Source organism: Pagrus pagrus (genome assembly GCF_965226575.1).
Source record: "Pagrus pagrus genome assembly, chromosome: 24".
Taxonomy (NCBI): Eukaryota; Metazoa; Chordata; class Actinopteri; order Spariformes; family Sparidae; genus Pagrus; species Pagrus pagrus.
This window is the reverse complement of record NC_140206.1, coordinates 4,068,122-4,084,708: the sequence shown is the minus strand read 5'-3', so window position 1 is coordinate 4,084,708 and position 16,587 is coordinate 4,068,122. Positions and strand designations below refer to the sequence as shown.

Sequence of the window (16,587 nt, the reverse complement as noted above, 5' to 3'; positions counted from 1 at the left end):
GTGTCCTTATCTCTCATGTTACAGACAAGACGTGACTCATAGTCATATGACAATGTGTGAGAATGACAAGACCAGTGGAATAAAAGAGCTGTGAGACACTTGAACTCACCGCCACAGTGCCCCGTGACTCACGTAGTACCGTTATCTTATGTTATGACATCTAGATAAACATGCAAACAGTTTCAGGTAAATGTGGGTTTATTGGTGTTAGGTAATGATACCTGGCAGGTGGTGCCAACATGAGCTAAAACATTAAAGGGACAGTACTCTTAATGCTTGTTTTGAGGCAGAATCATGGTCTACGTTTTGGAGCTACATTTCCATATTTTGGGGGCTGTAAACAGGAAGTACTGTTGCAATGGTGAAGTGGTGGAAGAAGTACTCGAGTAGCAATATCACAGTGTAGAAATACTCAAAACGACACAAATGTGTGCATTAAATTATACTTAAAGTATCAAAAGTTTAAGTGCTCATCATGCAGACATGGCCTCCTTCTTGTGCCACATTTGTTAACAGGAATGCACAAACAGTTTGACAGGAAGGAAAAGACGAAAGCAGAAGTTTCTCTCGATTGACAGTAACAGCAAGTTATTTTTAGGAATTAAAAAAATGCAGAACAGATATCCTTAAAAAGCAAAAATGATTGTAGGATTAAAATCCTTACATATTGCACCTTTTATGTCGGTATTAATTTCCCTGCAGACGGTCTAAATGTTGCCTTCACTGCCAGACAACTGTGGGTGATGATTAACTGAGATAAGACTTTTTTTTTATCCTCTGGGGTAAATTCACAAGCCACCCAGCTGTAATAAATGATTAAAATCAGCTTCACCTTCAACAGATGCAACATAAACACATGCATTTATTATTATAACTCAATAATTTGATATATATATGATTCTGAAATGAGCCATTCTGCATTGTTACTAACTTTATTTTGATGCTAAGACTTTTGTACTTTCACTTTGGGGAGACATACTGAATCCTAATGATTTTAATTGTCTAGGGCTGCTGTATTGACCTGAGTGGTTGCTAAAACCTCAGTGTGCTGGTCAGGCAAGTGTCAGTGATCTTAAGTTCACAAGTTTCACTTTATGACTCAGCTTCTCTCAAGTCAAACCCTTGAGCACGGGTTACTTTTCGCCCTGGGTTTCGCCTTCAGGCAGACTCCTTCAGAAACTACATGCAAATACCACCTCATACTGAATGATCGACATATCTTAGTGACTCAAAATCACAGCTGAATTAATTTTTAAAAGCTTTCATGTGTAAATTAGAGTAGTAATGACACTTTTGCCTGGGGGTCAGACGAGGACGCGTAGTGCTAGCTGCCTGCAGTCACTGCTCAGGGCATACTGACATCCTGGTCAAAGTTGGATGTGACCACCTGCGTTACCCAGCTAGGTGTGCCACTTGGATGGATTTGTAGCTCACATGACTGTTTTCCCGTAGTCCTCTCTGTTTTTCTACATGTGACTGATTTGCAAGTTCAAGTCTCATTTTAATTTCTTCAGTGAAGTTGGAGGTTACTTTCATTTCGGTGTGACGCATTTCAACCTCGTAAAAGGTAAGAAACGTCTCTGGTTTATTCAGTTTTGTTGTGTTTTTCTTTTGCCTCTTAGCACTGAAGGATTAAAGCATACACTCACCTGTTTTTCATTGTTAAGGCTGTGTATATATATATATAACGGTACAGTCACGTTACAGTATTTCCTCTAAACACACTGAGTCAAGTTGTGCTGCGAGATGCTGCAACTTTTTAATATAGTGTTTATGAGAAGCCGTCCATGCCAAAAATACATTCTTCACTTGCACATACATGCATACTCTGTGTATGTGTGATCCAGGTGCCTCCGTTAGGAAGAACAATAATACAGACTGGGTATTGTGAACCTCATTAGCTGTAGCTTGCCACAGCTTGCAATCACACTTCTGTCAAAATGGTCTAATGACAGAAAATGTCACGCTAGCCTTTGAAAAGATGTGTTATAGATTGAATCATTGTGCTTAATCTAAAGCCTTACTGCAGATGCTGTCACTCAGGACACCGACTTCATTTCTGGACTTTAGGAGGCATTTTATATTTTATGATTGATGTATTTAGGCAGAAAAAAAGTCGATTAAAATAGCATATTTAGATTTGTATTTTCTGGCACCCGTCTATCTTTGTTGGCTGTGACACACCTTCATTTCTAGCTGCCGGTTGGACTGATACCAAGATTATAATCGAGCAGCATAAATACAAACATTCTCTTGTTTCCGCATACACAATAATGAATGTAACTTTCCCAGTTTGTGACAGTGAAAGTTTGGATATTACACACGAAAAATATACAACATAATCTCTTCTACAGATGAAGAAAATATCTGCAACTTGACATGGATGTTAATCCAGCAGGTAAGCACCTTTCAAGAGAATGTAATACATGTTGAATGGATCATTTTTAACTCAGACTATTCTGTGCATGTTGACAAACCAGTTATCACAGTGTTGCCAAAACAATCATGACCAAAACAAGTGAGGATTTTCCAATCTGTCCAGTCCATTGGTATCGTATGCCGCTGAGAATTGATGGAGCATCGTCACTTTAAATGTCAGTCTGAGTAAGACTGTAGTTTGATTATGTTTATGTGAAGGTGAAAGCTCTACGATGGACCTGCCTGAGGGGATAGATGAGGGAATCCTCCCCTTAAAAATGTCTCCATTTGGGGAACATGACAGCTCGACCAAAGCTCAGAGGTGAGGCAAGGGTCTTAACTTTTCAATCAGACAATCAGAACTACATTTAACTTATTATTAATTATAAAAACTCTGTGTTGCGGTTCAGCTCAGAGAAGCAGCAGGAGACACCAGCCTCCCCTGTACCCAGCTGTGTCTCCATGAAGTCACGGGAGCCACCTCTCGCTTTTCAAAAACAGCTTTCTTCTGAAACGGAGTAAGTCAACATTTGACTTTGTACTATGAAAACATTTAACTGATTTTTTTAGAGAGAAACCATCGTTGTTTTGTCAACTGTCTCTCGAAGGATCCAGGAGGAGGGACCAGCCTCGCCTGTACCCAGCTGTATCTCCATGAAGTCACGGGAGCCACCTCTCGCTTTTCAAAAATATTTTCCTGAAACAGAGTAAGTCAACATTTGTTTTTGTACTATTTAAGCACGTAACAGTGATTTTTAGAGTCAAACCATCTTTTTGGCATTTCTTTGTCTCTTAAAGGATTCAGGAGGAGAGACCAGACTCTCCTGTGCCGAGTTGTGTGTCCATGAATTCACGGGAGCCACCTCTCGCTTTTCACAAACACTCTTCTGAAACAGAGTACGTCAATTTACTGCTTTATAACGTTTGTTATTAACAGACCAACAGACCAAGAACACTTTTGTGTTCACTCAAAGATATAAGCCATCTAAAAAACGTACGTTCAGTAGTTTTTGTGTAATCCTTCTGAAAAACCAACAAACGGACATAGGTGAAAACATTACCTCCGTAGCAGAGGTATTTATGATTACTTGAAGATACTGAGGTGTGTTTCCCTCCACAGACTACCACAGGAGATGTCAGAGGTTCACGCTGGTCAGTCTCCTCAGGAAGACCAAACAGACAGGGACTCCATATTTAGGGTCAGTAAATGTACAATCACTCTCACAAGCATCTGCAACATTCACAAATGTTCATGTCCTTATTTCACTAAATAATAGATAGAGCATTTCACAATAAAAATAAAGTTTTTATATCATTTCCCAGCTGCTTGAGGAGAACATTAGTGATTTTGTGAAGAACGAGCTGAAGAGGATGCAGAGGGCTCTGAGTTCAGAGTGTTCGGATGACGAGGTGATGGACAGCAAGGAGGAGGAAGATCTGAGGAGCAGCAGGGAGGCATTTCTGAAAATTGTGCTGCACTTCCTCAAGAAAATACAGCAGGGGGATCTGGCTGACGCTTTGCAGAAGAGTAAGTTGAATTTTACCACTTCAAAATAAGAATATGAGGTGTTTTGTGTTTGTAATAAGTAAAAAAGCTGTTTGACAGAGTGAGAATTCACTTTTTAAGATATCTTACCACATACTATTGTTTTTTGTTTGTGCAGAATCTCCATTAGTGTGCCAACGAAAACTCAAATCTAGTTTGAAGCAGAAGTTCCAGTGTTTGTTTGAGGGAACTGCTAAAACAGCAAGCCCGGCCCTTCTGAATGAGATCTACACAGAGCTCTACATCACAGAGGGAGGGACTGGAGAGGTCAACGATGAACACGAGGTCAGACAAATTGAAACAGCAGCTAGGAAACCAAGCAGACCAGAAACAACAATCAAATGTGAAGACATTTTTAGACCCTCGCCTGGAAGAGATGAACCAATCAGAACAGTGATGACGAAGGGAGTGGCTGGCATCGGGAAAACGGTCTTAACGCAGAAGTTCACTCTGGACTGGGCTGAAGACAAAGCCAACCAGGACATACAGTTCACATTTCCTTTCACCTTCAGAGAGCTGAATCTGCTGAAAGAGAAAAAGTTCAGCTTGGTCAAACTTGTTCATCACTTCTTCACTGAAACCAAAGAGGCAGGAATCTGCAGGTTTGATAAATTTCACGTCGTGTTCATCTTTGACGGTCTGGACGAGTGTCGACTTCCTCTGGACTTCCACAACACTGAGATCCTGACGGATGCTACAGAGTCCACCTCAGTGGATGTGCTGCTGACAAACCTCATCAGGGGGGAATTGCTTCCCTCTGCTCGCCTCTGGATAACCACACGGCCTGCAGCAGCCAATCAGATCCCTTCTGAGTGTGTTGACATGGTGACAGAAGTCAGAGGGTTCACTGATGAACAAAAGGATGAGTACTTCAGGAAGAGATTCAGAGATGAGGAGCAGGCCAGCAGAATCATCTCCCACATCAAGACATCCCGAAGCCTCCACATCATGTGCCACATCCCAGTCTTCTGCTGGATCACTGCTACAGTTCTGGAGGATGTGTTGAAGACCAGAGAGAGAGCAGAACTGCCCAAGACCCTGACTGAGATGTACATCCACTTCCTGGTGGTTCAAGCCAAACTGTGGACCATCAAGTATCAAGTAGAAGCTGAGACACAGGCACACTGGAACCCAGGGAGCAGGGAGATGGTTTTGTCTCTGGGAAAACTGGCCTTTGAGCAGCTGCAGAAAGGCAACCTGATCTTCTATGAATCAGACCTGATCGAGTGTGGCATCGATATCACAGCAGCCTCAGTGTACTCGGGAGTGTTCACACAGATCTTTAAAGAGGAGACAGGGCTGAGTGACAAGAAGGTGTTCTGCTTCATCCATCTGAGCATTCAGGAGTTTCTGGCTGCACTTTATGTCTTTCTGACTTTTACCAGCTCTGGCATCAATCTGCTGTCTCAGTCAAAAACCTGGTGGTCTAATCTACTAAGGGACAAATCTAAACTACCATACCTCTTCCAGAGTGCTGTGGACAAGGCTTTGCAGAGTCCAAACGGGCACCTGGATCTGCTCCTCCGCTTCCTCCTGGGTCTTTCTCTGCAGGCCAACCAGACTCTACTACGAGGCCTGATGACACACACAGGACATGGCCTGCACACCAGTCACGAAACAGTCCAGTACATCAAGAGCGTGATCAGGAAGAATCAGTCTCCAGAGAAAAGCATCAATCTGTTCCACTGTCTGAATGAGCTGAATGATCGTTCACTCGAAGAGGAGATCCAACAGTACCTAAGTTCAGGAAGTCTGTCCACAGACAAACTCAGTCCTGCTCAGTGGTCAGCTCTGGCCTTCATCTTACTGTCATCAGAAAAAGATCTGGATGTGTTTGACCTGAAGAAATACTCTGCTTCAGAGGAGGGTCTTCTGAGGCTGCTGCCAGTGGTCAAAGCTTCCAACAAGTCTCTGTAAGTTTAAGACCTGTATCTTCAAAAAATTAGAGTGGCAACTAATAACTTTCTTACCCAAGAAATCGATTTATTGTTTTGTAAGAAAAGTGTAAAATATTGAGAAAATGTTGTTTTCAATCAATCAGTCTTTATTGGGAAGCGCTAATAAAAGTGGCCTACGAACCGCCATTAACAGCTTCAAGTTAGCATCGTAGTGATCCCTTCCTCATCAATAGTATGGGTGGATGGATAGTTTTCTGTGTATCTTGTCTCATCGATTAATCCGATTAAGTATTTTCTTGATTAATCAATTGGTGGTTTTGTGTATATTGTCGGAAGATACCGAAATATGTCCAATTTCCCTAAGTCGAAGATGATGTACAAAATGTAGTTTTGTCCAACACGCAGTCCAAAACCACAATTTAACTATTGTAGAAAACCTAAAAAAAAACAGCAAATAATCATTGTAGAAGCTAGAAGTGTTTGATATTTAGGAAAAAATCCATAGGCTTTATTGGTACAAAAACATCCGTGAGCAAAATATATTTAGTAGTGCATGGGAGTAACAATATTCTTTTTACTCTAAGGTGAAAAATAATCATCATTTTGAAAATACATTTTTATGTTGCATGGCCTTCAGGCTAAGTGGCTGTGACCTGTCAGAGAAGAGCTGTGAAGGTCTGGCATCAGTTCTCAGCTCCCAGTCTTCAAGCCTGAGAGAGCTGGAACTGAGCAACAACAACCTGCAGGATTCAGGAGTGAAGCTGCTGTCTCTTGGACTCGAGAATCAACAATGCAGACTGGAAATTCTTAGGTCAGATCCCTGAGCAAACATTGTTCAATAAGACACTCAATCGTTTCCTCATTCTCAAAATGTTCATATTGATTTTATCAGGTTGAATCACAACAATCTCACAGAGACATGCTGCCAGGAGTTATCATCAGTTCTCAGCACCAAGTTTTCCAGTCTAAAGGACCTGGACTTGAGTTACAATGACCTACAGGACTCAGGAGTGAAGCTGCTTTTTGCTGGACTGGAAAGTCCACACTGTGCACTGGAGAAACTCAGGTCAGGGATAATAATTCTAATAATATATCAGTTATATTTCACATCGTTAATGACTCAGAGGCGTAACTCAGTAAATGTATGATTCGTCGTAGAGAGTATGTTTTAATCTATCTCCAAACTGACTCCCTCAGGCTGATTGGCTGTAATTTATCAGACAAAAGCCGTGACACTCTGGCTTCAGTTCTCCGCCACCCATCCTGTACTCTGAAAGAGCTGGATCTGAGTAACAATGATCTGCAGGATTCAGGAGTGAGCCTTTTCAATGCTGGACAGGAGAGTCAGCATTGTTGTCTGGAAACCCTCAGGTTCGATTATATTCTCGTATTTTACAAAGTTAAAACTAAAATATTGCTTGCTGATTGTTCTGGTTTTATAGATTTATTGTTGAGATATTATTTCCCCCGATTTTATTAGGTTGAGTCAAACTAGGCTCACAGAGAAGTGCTGCGAAGAGTTTTCATCAGTTCTCAGCTCAAAGTCGACTAGTCTGCGAGTCCTGGACCTGAGTAACAATGACCTGCAGGATTCAGGAGTGAAGCTGCTCTCTATCGGACTGGCAAGTCCGCACTGTCAGCTCCAAGCTCTCAGGTCAGATGAATGTCATGAGGTGTCGGAGTAACAAGTTTTGTAACAGTAACACTTGTGTTTTCTTGCTTGGGTATTATTTGAATTCACATGCTAGTAGCTATAAGCTATATCTTGGCAGTAAGCAGTGACTTCCTAGGAGGCCACTTTGTTAACACCTTTAAATACAGTATAATGGTAAATGTTGCTGTTTTGTTCTCCTTTGACAGGTTGAATCAAACCAACCTCACAGAGAAATGCTGCCAGGAGATCTCATCAGTTCTCAGCTCCCAGTCCTCCAGTCTAAGAGAGCTGGACCTCAGTTACAATGATCTGCATGATTCAGGAGTGAAGACACTGTCAGCTGGATTAGGAAGTCCACACTGTACATTGGAAACTCTTAGGTCAGTATTCTGTGATTTGAACTGCTGCTGACTTTCAAAAGCACCTGTTTCTAATGAATAAAAAAAATGGAAGCGTATTTTCTTCCTGACATTTCATTAGAGTTATTCTCAGTTAAATGTTTTTATTCAGTGAACGTGTATTGATTGAATTCCTTCAGGCTGAATGGCTGCAAGTTATCGGAAAGAAGCTGTGAAGCTCTGGCTTCAGTTCTCAGCTCCCAGTCTACTAGTCTGAGAGAGCTGGCAATGAGTAACAACGACCTGCAAAACTCTGGAGTGAAGCTGCTGTCTGTTGCAATGAGAAGTCCACGCTGTTCACTGAAGACTCTCAGGTTAGATGATATTTTAATACTACTCTATAACTGTACTCTTCTAATATGCCTTGTTTGTGTTACACTGAACAAGCTGTCCCCATACTTTAACTGTTACCTGCAACCCAAAAGCTTGTTGTCATGTTGTAACAATCTAGTCAATAGTTAATACTTGGAGATGCTGGCAATACCCATGTGTTTATTTCTCTTCACTGACCGTGAAACCCTCAAAAGCTGAAAGACAAAATATGAATTTGTCTGTTTTTATTTTTCCAGCTTGAGACAAACTGGGCTCACAGAGAAATGTTGTCAGGAGTTCTCGTCAGTTCTAAGCACAGAGTCATCCAATCTGAGACAACTGGACTTGAGTAACAATGACCTGAATGATTCAGGAGTGAAGCTGCTTGCTGATGGACTGAGGAGCCCCCACTGTAGAATGGAAACTCTCAGGTCAGCAACTATTAAATTGTACATTATTGAAAAATACTTTTGAGGAAAAATACTTTTTTAGATTTAAGGATATTTTAATACTGATAAGATCAACTTGTTTGGCTTAGCGCTTCAGAGATAGTTTTTATCAGTGGTTTTATTTTCAGTTTTGTGTGTGTGTATAGGTTGTCGGGCTGTTTGATCACAGAGGAAGGCTGTACTTCTCTGGCCTCAGCTCTGAGGTCCAACCCCTCTCATCTGAGAGAGCTGGACCTGAGCTACAATCATCCTGGAGATGCAGGAGTGAAGCCGCTTTCAGCTGGACTGGAGGACACAAGCTGGAGACTAGATACTCTCAGGTATTGGGAAGTGGGGGAGTAAGATAAGATTAATCGTGTAAGCACAATTACAAACGCAAAGTAGACAAAAGATGCAATTTAACGATATAAATGAGCATTTTTCACAATTTCTTTTTGGTCTGACTTGGTCTTCTTCTTTCAGTGTGGATCGTGGATGTGCGCAGTGGTTGAAACCTGGTCTAGAGAAGTGTAAGTGTGTAAAATTAAAAATGTTTTATTTAGTTTAAGTCCATTCATGTGACATTCATTAAATCTGTTTTGTTTTTCTCTCCGTCAGATGTCTGTGAGCTCACATTGGATCCAAACACAGCACACAAAAATGTCCTCCTGTCTGAGAACAAGCGAAAAGTGATGCTGTCGATGGAGAAGCAGCCGTATCCCGAACACCCGGACAGATTCGACTGGTGCTACCAGGTGCTGAATACAACTGGTCTGACTGGTCGCTGTTACTGGGAGGTGGACAGGGAAGCAGGGGTTGATGTAGGAGTGACTTACCATGGACTCAGACGGAGAGGAGCCCGTGATGGCAGCAGGCTTGGCTGGAATGAGAAGTCCTGGAGTCTGGAGCTCACCGATAAGGGTTACTACGCCTGGCACAATAATATAAGAACCGCTCTTCTCACTCCTCCGTCCTCGGCTTCCAACAGAGTCGGGGTGTATCTGGACTGGCCTGCAGGCACTCTGTCCTTCTACACAGTTTTATCTGACACTCGGATCCACCTTTACACCTTCAACTGTGCGTTCATTGAACCTCTCCTCCCTGGTTTTGGGTTCTTGTCGCTGGAGTCGTCTGTGTCCTTGTGTTGAAGACAGGATGAATTTCTCAAATAACCTTGTATTAACTTGATAACGGTGCTTTTTGGACTTCATCCAAATGATTTTGAGATGGAAAGCTCTGCTTTAAGAAACTAGAACCTGCATTTCATTTCTTTAATGGTTTCCTATAATATTTATGTAGCGTTTAGGAACGTGTGTCTCAATATACCAGTATTGATGAAAACCATGATATTTAAAAATTAAATATTGATTTAGTGTTAATAATACACATGCAACAATATCTTGTAAATAATACAGTAATTTCCGCTTCGTTACGTTCTCGCTTTGTCACAGTAGGTGGCGGATATACACTTTAACGCTGGTTGCCACCAGCCATTATACAGAGAAATTCAAAAAGTGTAATTGTTATTTTTGTAAGCTTTTGTACAGTTATGGTTACAGACTCTCTCTGCATCGCCCTGTACTTGTTATTCATTTGGAAAAAACTGACGAAACCCACAAAAACAAAAGTTAAAGATGAATTTGACTGATAGTATTATTTATTTATTTTAAATGTTCGATAGATATCACGATAACATCATGAATTCTTAGGCCATGATAATCGTGTTTTTGTTTTTGAACCAACAGCAGGACTAAAAATATTGCAGTTATTTTGGCCATGTCGCCCGGCCTTTATTCTTGTACTTTCACATTGGAAGCAGTGAGGTTTGCTTTATTTATTCATTGCTGTATTCTTTGTTTTGTTTTTTTATATTGACTGCTGTCTGTAAGTGAAATCAAACCTTTATTCTCTACTAAGTAGTATGTGATTACTAATATCATTAAACACGAAGAGCTACAATGATCAAAAGTCAAAATATCCCAAAGTATTTATTTATATAATGTATTAAAGTATATTCCAAAATTGGTAAACAAAGCAACAGAGTGCGTATAAAAATCAAATTACAAAAATAGAAAGTGAATATGTGCAATGTGAAAATAACACAATAATACTGTGTGTAATGTACAAAAGAGTGAAACAAGATGTGATGGTCAAAAATCAACATTTACATGATCAGACACATTTGAAAGGTAATAAAGAAAAATAAAAGCAAACCGACTTCTTAAATTAGTTTCTCCATGTTGGATCATGTTGGCGTCTCTGTGCAGACAGGACGAGCAGCGAGTAGTTTGGAGTTCAAGCCAATCACAAGTGAGCAGAACTGACTCACGTCCACGAAGTCGCAGCAGAGGACGTTGACTCCGGCCACCTCGCCGCCCGGCTGCTGCTCGCTCGCCCAGCTGAGCAGCAGAGAGAGAGCCTTCATCGTCATCTTCTTCATGTTCTGGAGGGGATGGAGGAGGACGTAGGGAGCGTCTTCAGTCAGGTTCAGACCGGTGACGTAGAAACCAGCTGGAAATCAAAAATTCACAAAGGGATTAAAGAAATCATGATGCATGATGCATTGTTATAGATTAAACTACCTAACTGTATATTAAGTAGTCTAAATTAGCTTCATCTTGACCACATCCTCAAAATACGTTTTTAGTGTAATATTAGTACTTTGTATTTTGTAAATTATTTGATTTCTTCTTCTTCTTCCACTGTTTACCTGGTCTTCCTCCACGCTGCTCGTCCTCCAGGTAGGCGATCACCTTCTTAGGGTCTGGGCTGTCGGCATACCTGAAAACAGAGCGCCCCCATGAGGCCGGTTAGTTTAACGTTTGACTACTTGTAATATGAGTGAAGATCTCTGGATTTTGGGCTTTATTGTGGCACATTACTCATCTTTTGATCAAATTAGCTAAACCACCATCAGGTGCGTCGGTAAAATGCTGTTTACATGTTAATGCAGCTGCAATAATAATATTTAAATAATACAAGAGGTTTATTACAGATACAAGCTTTAAGTGACCCTGATGTGTATTTATTTACCAGTAAGGTACTCCAGTCCACAGCTCGGGGTGCTGCATCACCATCTGCTGGTCATCATAGGAAACAACAACCTGCTGACCTCTAGACCAACAGGAGCGCAGCGTCGGAGTATTCTGTATATCAACACACGGACAGATTGAGTAGACCATATATTCAAAATGAACATAACACTGTTTGAGTATATTACTCATCATTTATCAAAACTGTCTTGGATTAATTATCTTGTCACTGGACTAACAGATTAGTTAATTAAACTATTCCCCCGTCTGTCTCTCTACCAGCCCGGGTACCTGTGAAGAGCAGAGTTTGTTTCTGAACAGCGTGATGATGAACTCCACCAGCTGGACGTGATCTTCGTCTGTCAGCGATTCAAAATGTGTGCAGGAAATGATCACGATCTCTTTCGGATGAGCGTCCAACCAGGTGGCCAGTTCATCCAGAGCCTCCTGCACACACACACACAAACTTTCTATAACTCAGGAGGTTCAGTACAATCCTGTTCAAACTTTAGACTGTATATAGGCCAGTGTGAGTGTGTGTACCTTCACAGTCATCAGTGTGTAGATCCCGTGGGCGAAGAACAATTTGCTGCCTCCCTTTGGCTTCCTGGCGATCCGCAGGTCCAAGAAACGAATACCAAGATCACACTGATCACTGAGGACGGACTGCTGCACACACACAGGAAGAAGAGAAAGAAAATTAATATGAAAGGTTTTCAAGCAAGTGAAAGTAACTCCTGTTCTGAGGCCAGTGTCTTTGTTAAAGAGCATGACGGAAATAGAGAACTACAATTGCTCCACTCGTGAGCCATCATTGATATCAACTTCCTGGAAGGTGGAAGGAGAAGTAGTTACAAACAACCACATATTATATGACCCAGATCCTGGTGGTAGTGTAGGTACTTTCTGCCGTGTCTCTGTTGATGATAAAGCACACATTTGCCTCAAATCACTGAGCTTAAATATCAATCTTTTGATATGAAAATCAATCCTACAACAGAAACATTAGTACTTTTACCTTTGATGCTTTCTAATAATAAGTACATTTTGTTGATAATACACTGTACTTTACGGTGAAGTTAGTTTTAGGTTGGATAATCACCCAGCAGCGACTCTTACTCAGTTTGACCCGGTGTTGGCAGCAGGAGGACGGTTAGCTCGCCTCCCATTGCCTTGCGCTCAATATGAAAATATTGATATAAAATAGAAGAAATTTAATAAAAACAGGTGTGTCTTATTTGTCCCATTCAGTTTTACAATTCGGCATTGGTTCTGAGTCACTGGGTCACAAGACGTGGTAGCTATTGAAGAGAAAAGCCATATGTGTGGTTTGTACCTGTGTGGTGGCCCAGCGGGAGACACAGGGTCGAGTCCAGCAGGGAAACAGCCTGTCAGTCAGTCTGAGGAAGCAGGGCTGTGACCTCAGGACAGGAGAGGACACGTCCAGACAGAAGGACATGCTGTCATGACTCCCTGGTGTGAGACACATGACAGGGGTGTCCACATACTTTTGGCCACAAACAGAAAACAAACATCCCACGACTGTTTTGGTTGCAAATGTGACCGGAAATGGAAGATAAATGATAATAACTAAAAACATACTAATCTGTAGTCATCTATAGTTGTCTATTTTAACTGTAGGCTGAACTATTTCCCCATAATATCCCATTTCACCGGACTTCTCTCCAGTATTTCTGTGTTACCGGGTATCGCCAGGTTCCACAGCGGGACGTCCAGCAGCTCCTCGGGCAGACGGGACATCCAGTCCGGGTTTCCTCCGAGCTGTAGCCGCTCTCCGTCCTCCATGTTCTTCACATTAAACATTTAGCTGATTAACTTACAGCTTTATTGTTCTCATCACGACAATTTAGCATGCTCCATTTGCCTGTTTTGTAGTCAGACACCGTTTGTTTACAACGTCTTCCGGGTTTATAACGTCTAACAGAAGCTAGCGATGTTTTTAGCTAGCAGTTCCGGTGACGACCTTCAAAATACAAGCGCGCCGGAAGCATGTCTTTGTGTCAGAATAAAAGCACAGCCCATACTGTACTGGTGTGAATTGGATTTTTAATTTTAATTTAATTTAATTTAATTTATTGATTTATTTAACAGACGATTCTAAGTGAGTATTATATCTGGCTAAACTTAAATTAAAGTGGGTGATTCAAGGTTAGTTTTCCATGGAAACCACAAAACGAGTCCCCAAAAGGTTAATCTTTATTTTATAGTTGTTTTTTAGGGGTAACGCTCGATGTATGATAAGGTTACAATACGATATTAATAAAGGAATATGCTGAATGAGGACACAGACAAAATAAATCACAAATGTTACTCTTTCTACTGTTTTATTTATAAATCACTACATTTCTTTATTGAGTGTTACAGCAGCAAAACAACAGTAAACAGTCAAAAATAATGGGAGAAGCAAAAGAAGACATGACAAATGTAAAAACAAACACACAAAGACATGTTGGGATTTTGTATGTTGTGTGTGTTGTGTGTGTATGTGTGTGTTGGGGAGCATAAAAAGGGGGGATGTTTTGGAAATGGATCGGAAATAACTAGAACAGGAGAAAGGTAAAATCAAAGGGAGAAGATGAGACGAAATAATGGGCTAAATTTGAAGTAAACAATTAAAAATTAATCAAAAATAAATAAGAAATAATAAAATACAGAATTAAATGAAAGGGGGAAGGAACCCCGACCCCCTTCCTTTCATCTCCTCACCCTTCATTAAACTTCATTAATTTGTTAATGAAGTTTGTTAAAACTATTTCAATCAATATCAAATGAAACAGTGATAACAACACTGAAGCCTCATTGCTAATATTATAGGTTACTGTAGTAACAACGTCTGTTTAAAAAAGATTATTTTATATTATATTGTATTTTTCATTTGACTGGTTTGACTGGTTTCATGGTTCAGATGTAGCTCAGCTAAAGTCAAACCAAAAGCAGCACTCGTCCTCCAGTTATATCAGCAATTTGTCACTAAAATAGAACCTGACACTTGACATTTTATGCAGTTATAGCTTAAAATACTTAATTGATATCTAGATTACTTATTTAGGTTTCTCTGAGTCAGTTTACTGTGAAAATCAAGCATGAACAAATAGTCACAAAGACTTCAAGCACATAGGCGCTTTCATGGAAGTGCATTCCTTGATAAACTAGTTATCTCGTTAACTGGTCCTGATTATCTCCTGACCTTTTCTTTCAACAGTGCTGGATATTCATGACACTGGTAAAAGTTTAAACTTGAGAATTATGTGAAAAGGTTAATGCCAAGTTGTTTTAGAGTTACACAAGTTGGTACGTGACACACTGTTGTGAGCATGTACTGACCCGTATACAGTAGTTAGATGTTCTTAATGGTCATTTCAGAATTACTGATCCATTTAAGTGATTTTTATAAGAACAATATACATGTCCTGCTCTCTGAAGCAGCTTTAAATCAAATATAAATCAATATACAATATGAAATACAACATAACTCTGTGGCCATGCTAGCTAACATGCTAACAGTGATGATGTCCACCGTCTTAGTTTATCACGTTAGCATACTTGATTTGATTTTGATCCACAATCCATTATCAGGCCAATATTTGACACTTATAATACAACGTCAGTGGAAAAAACAAATATTGTAACAAACATCTCTTCTATCCAGAACACAACATATAGTGACGTATGAAGCTTTAACTAGCTTAGTTAGCTTCAGAGGTGCTAGTAGTTGGTTTTTGTTATCTTTGCACAAAGCCAGGCTAGCTGTTTCCCCCTGTTTCCAGTCTTTGTGCTAATTAGCTAAGCTAACTACCTCTCGTCTCATTACTTCCTAAAATGTTGAACTATTTCTTTAACAATACGTGGCATAGTAGCGCTAGCAGCATACTAGCACTAGCTCTCAACCTTTTTGCCTCGTGACCCCCTTAAAACAAGGTAATGTTCACTTGATTTACATCATTTTAAGGACTGAAGGTGAACAAACGATCCATCAGGAACAGTACATAGGCTGACGTTAGCAAAAGTGCTCTTCTGCTTTCCTGTTCTGTTACTCCTCTCAAAACCTTAAGGGCTTAAGGACTTAAGGTGCGCTACCACCGCATGATCTCCTCTCCTGTTACTGCTGGCGCACTATTAGATTTTTAGATTTTTTTGAATATGTTTAAACACTGTGTGTTGGTGTACGAGGTAGAAGAAGTAAGAATTACCAACACAATGCAGCGGAAAATCAATTTCTGGAAATTACACAGTTTTCCATATGGTCCCACCAGCCCTTTAAATGTAAAGTGGCTCTCATTGGGGTCACACATGGACAGATTATTGAAGTCGAACATCTCTGCTGCATAAATTAAGCTAAGGACAAACAAGCAGCTGCTGTTTAGCTCTTACATGACACGCCATTTCTCCGAACCATTAGAAGAAACACTCTTGACACAGCTGGGAATAAACTCTGGTGCTCTCTGCCAATAGGTTAAAAATTTGGTTTGTACTTTCAGGAAATCTGTTATCCCACCTTCTTTGTGGTAATCAGATGATCTAGCTTTAAATTTAAAACAGTGCGTTTTTTTGATAGCTAATGACCGTAGTTGACCGTATTAATACTGACAGTGAACGATTGGTGAGATAAAGAAAGTTCTGTCCATAAGCTAGACAAACCGGGTCAACTGACTCTCCTATGAATGATCATCAAATTAAATGTAATCTAATCAAATCATGACAGTTTAATTAATGAAATTCTACAGCATAATCCTATTAGAAAACCCTAAAATGAAAATGCTGTCATTATCTTCTTGCGCCCATGCTGTTGGAAAATCAGATGCAGTTATGTTGCCTACAAAACATATCTGGAGCCTCACAGTCATAAACAACTGAAGAAGCTCGGGACTTGTTTATGAAAT

The 16,587-nt window shown here is 40.4% G+C and overlaps 2 protein-coding genes across 3 annotated transcripts; one reads left to right on the top strand and one right to left on the bottom strand.

Annotated features, from left to right (window-relative positions):
* The first annotated feature begins 3,753 nt into the window (after nt 1-3,753).
* On the top strand, nt 3,754-10,867 carry LOC311252988 (uncharacterized protein). The gene is made up of 12 exons (XM_084346650.1): nt 3,754-3,946; nt 4,083-5,877; nt 6,500-6,673; nt 6,755-6,928; nt 7,060-7,233; nt 7,343-7,516; nt 7,723-7,896; nt 8,055-8,228; nt 8,484-8,657; nt 8,822-8,995; nt 9,138-9,184; nt 9,273-10,867. Exons 1-12 carry the CDS (start codon nt 3,790-3,792, stop codon nt 9,800-9,802), a joined length of 3,921 nt encoding a protein of 1,306 aa, XP_084202776.1. The 5' UTR covers nt 3,754-3,789; the 3' UTR covers nt 9,803-10,867.
* On the bottom strand, nt 10,630-13,642 carry LOC311252989 (PI-PLC X domain-containing protein 1). 2 transcript variants are annotated; one of them, XM_084346651.1, is made up of 7 exons: nt 13,390-13,642; nt 13,023-13,159; nt 12,230-12,355; nt 11,978-12,133; nt 11,688-11,800; nt 11,365-11,435; nt 10,630-11,165 (listed from the first exon to the last, which is right to left on the bottom strand). In XM_084346651.1, the coding sequence occupies exons 1-7, from the start codon at nt 13,508-13,510 to the stop codon at nt 10,900-10,902; spliced, it is 990 nt and encodes a 329-aa protein (XP_084202777.1). In that variant the 5' UTR covers nt 13,511-13,642; the 3' UTR covers nt 10,630-10,899. The 2 variants fall into 2 exon arrangements, with proteins under 2 accessions (XP_084202777.1, XP_084202778.1); XM_084346652.1 differs by having other exon boundaries at nt 12,230-12,352.
* Between the last annotated feature and the right edge of the window lie 2,945 nt (nt 13,643-16,587).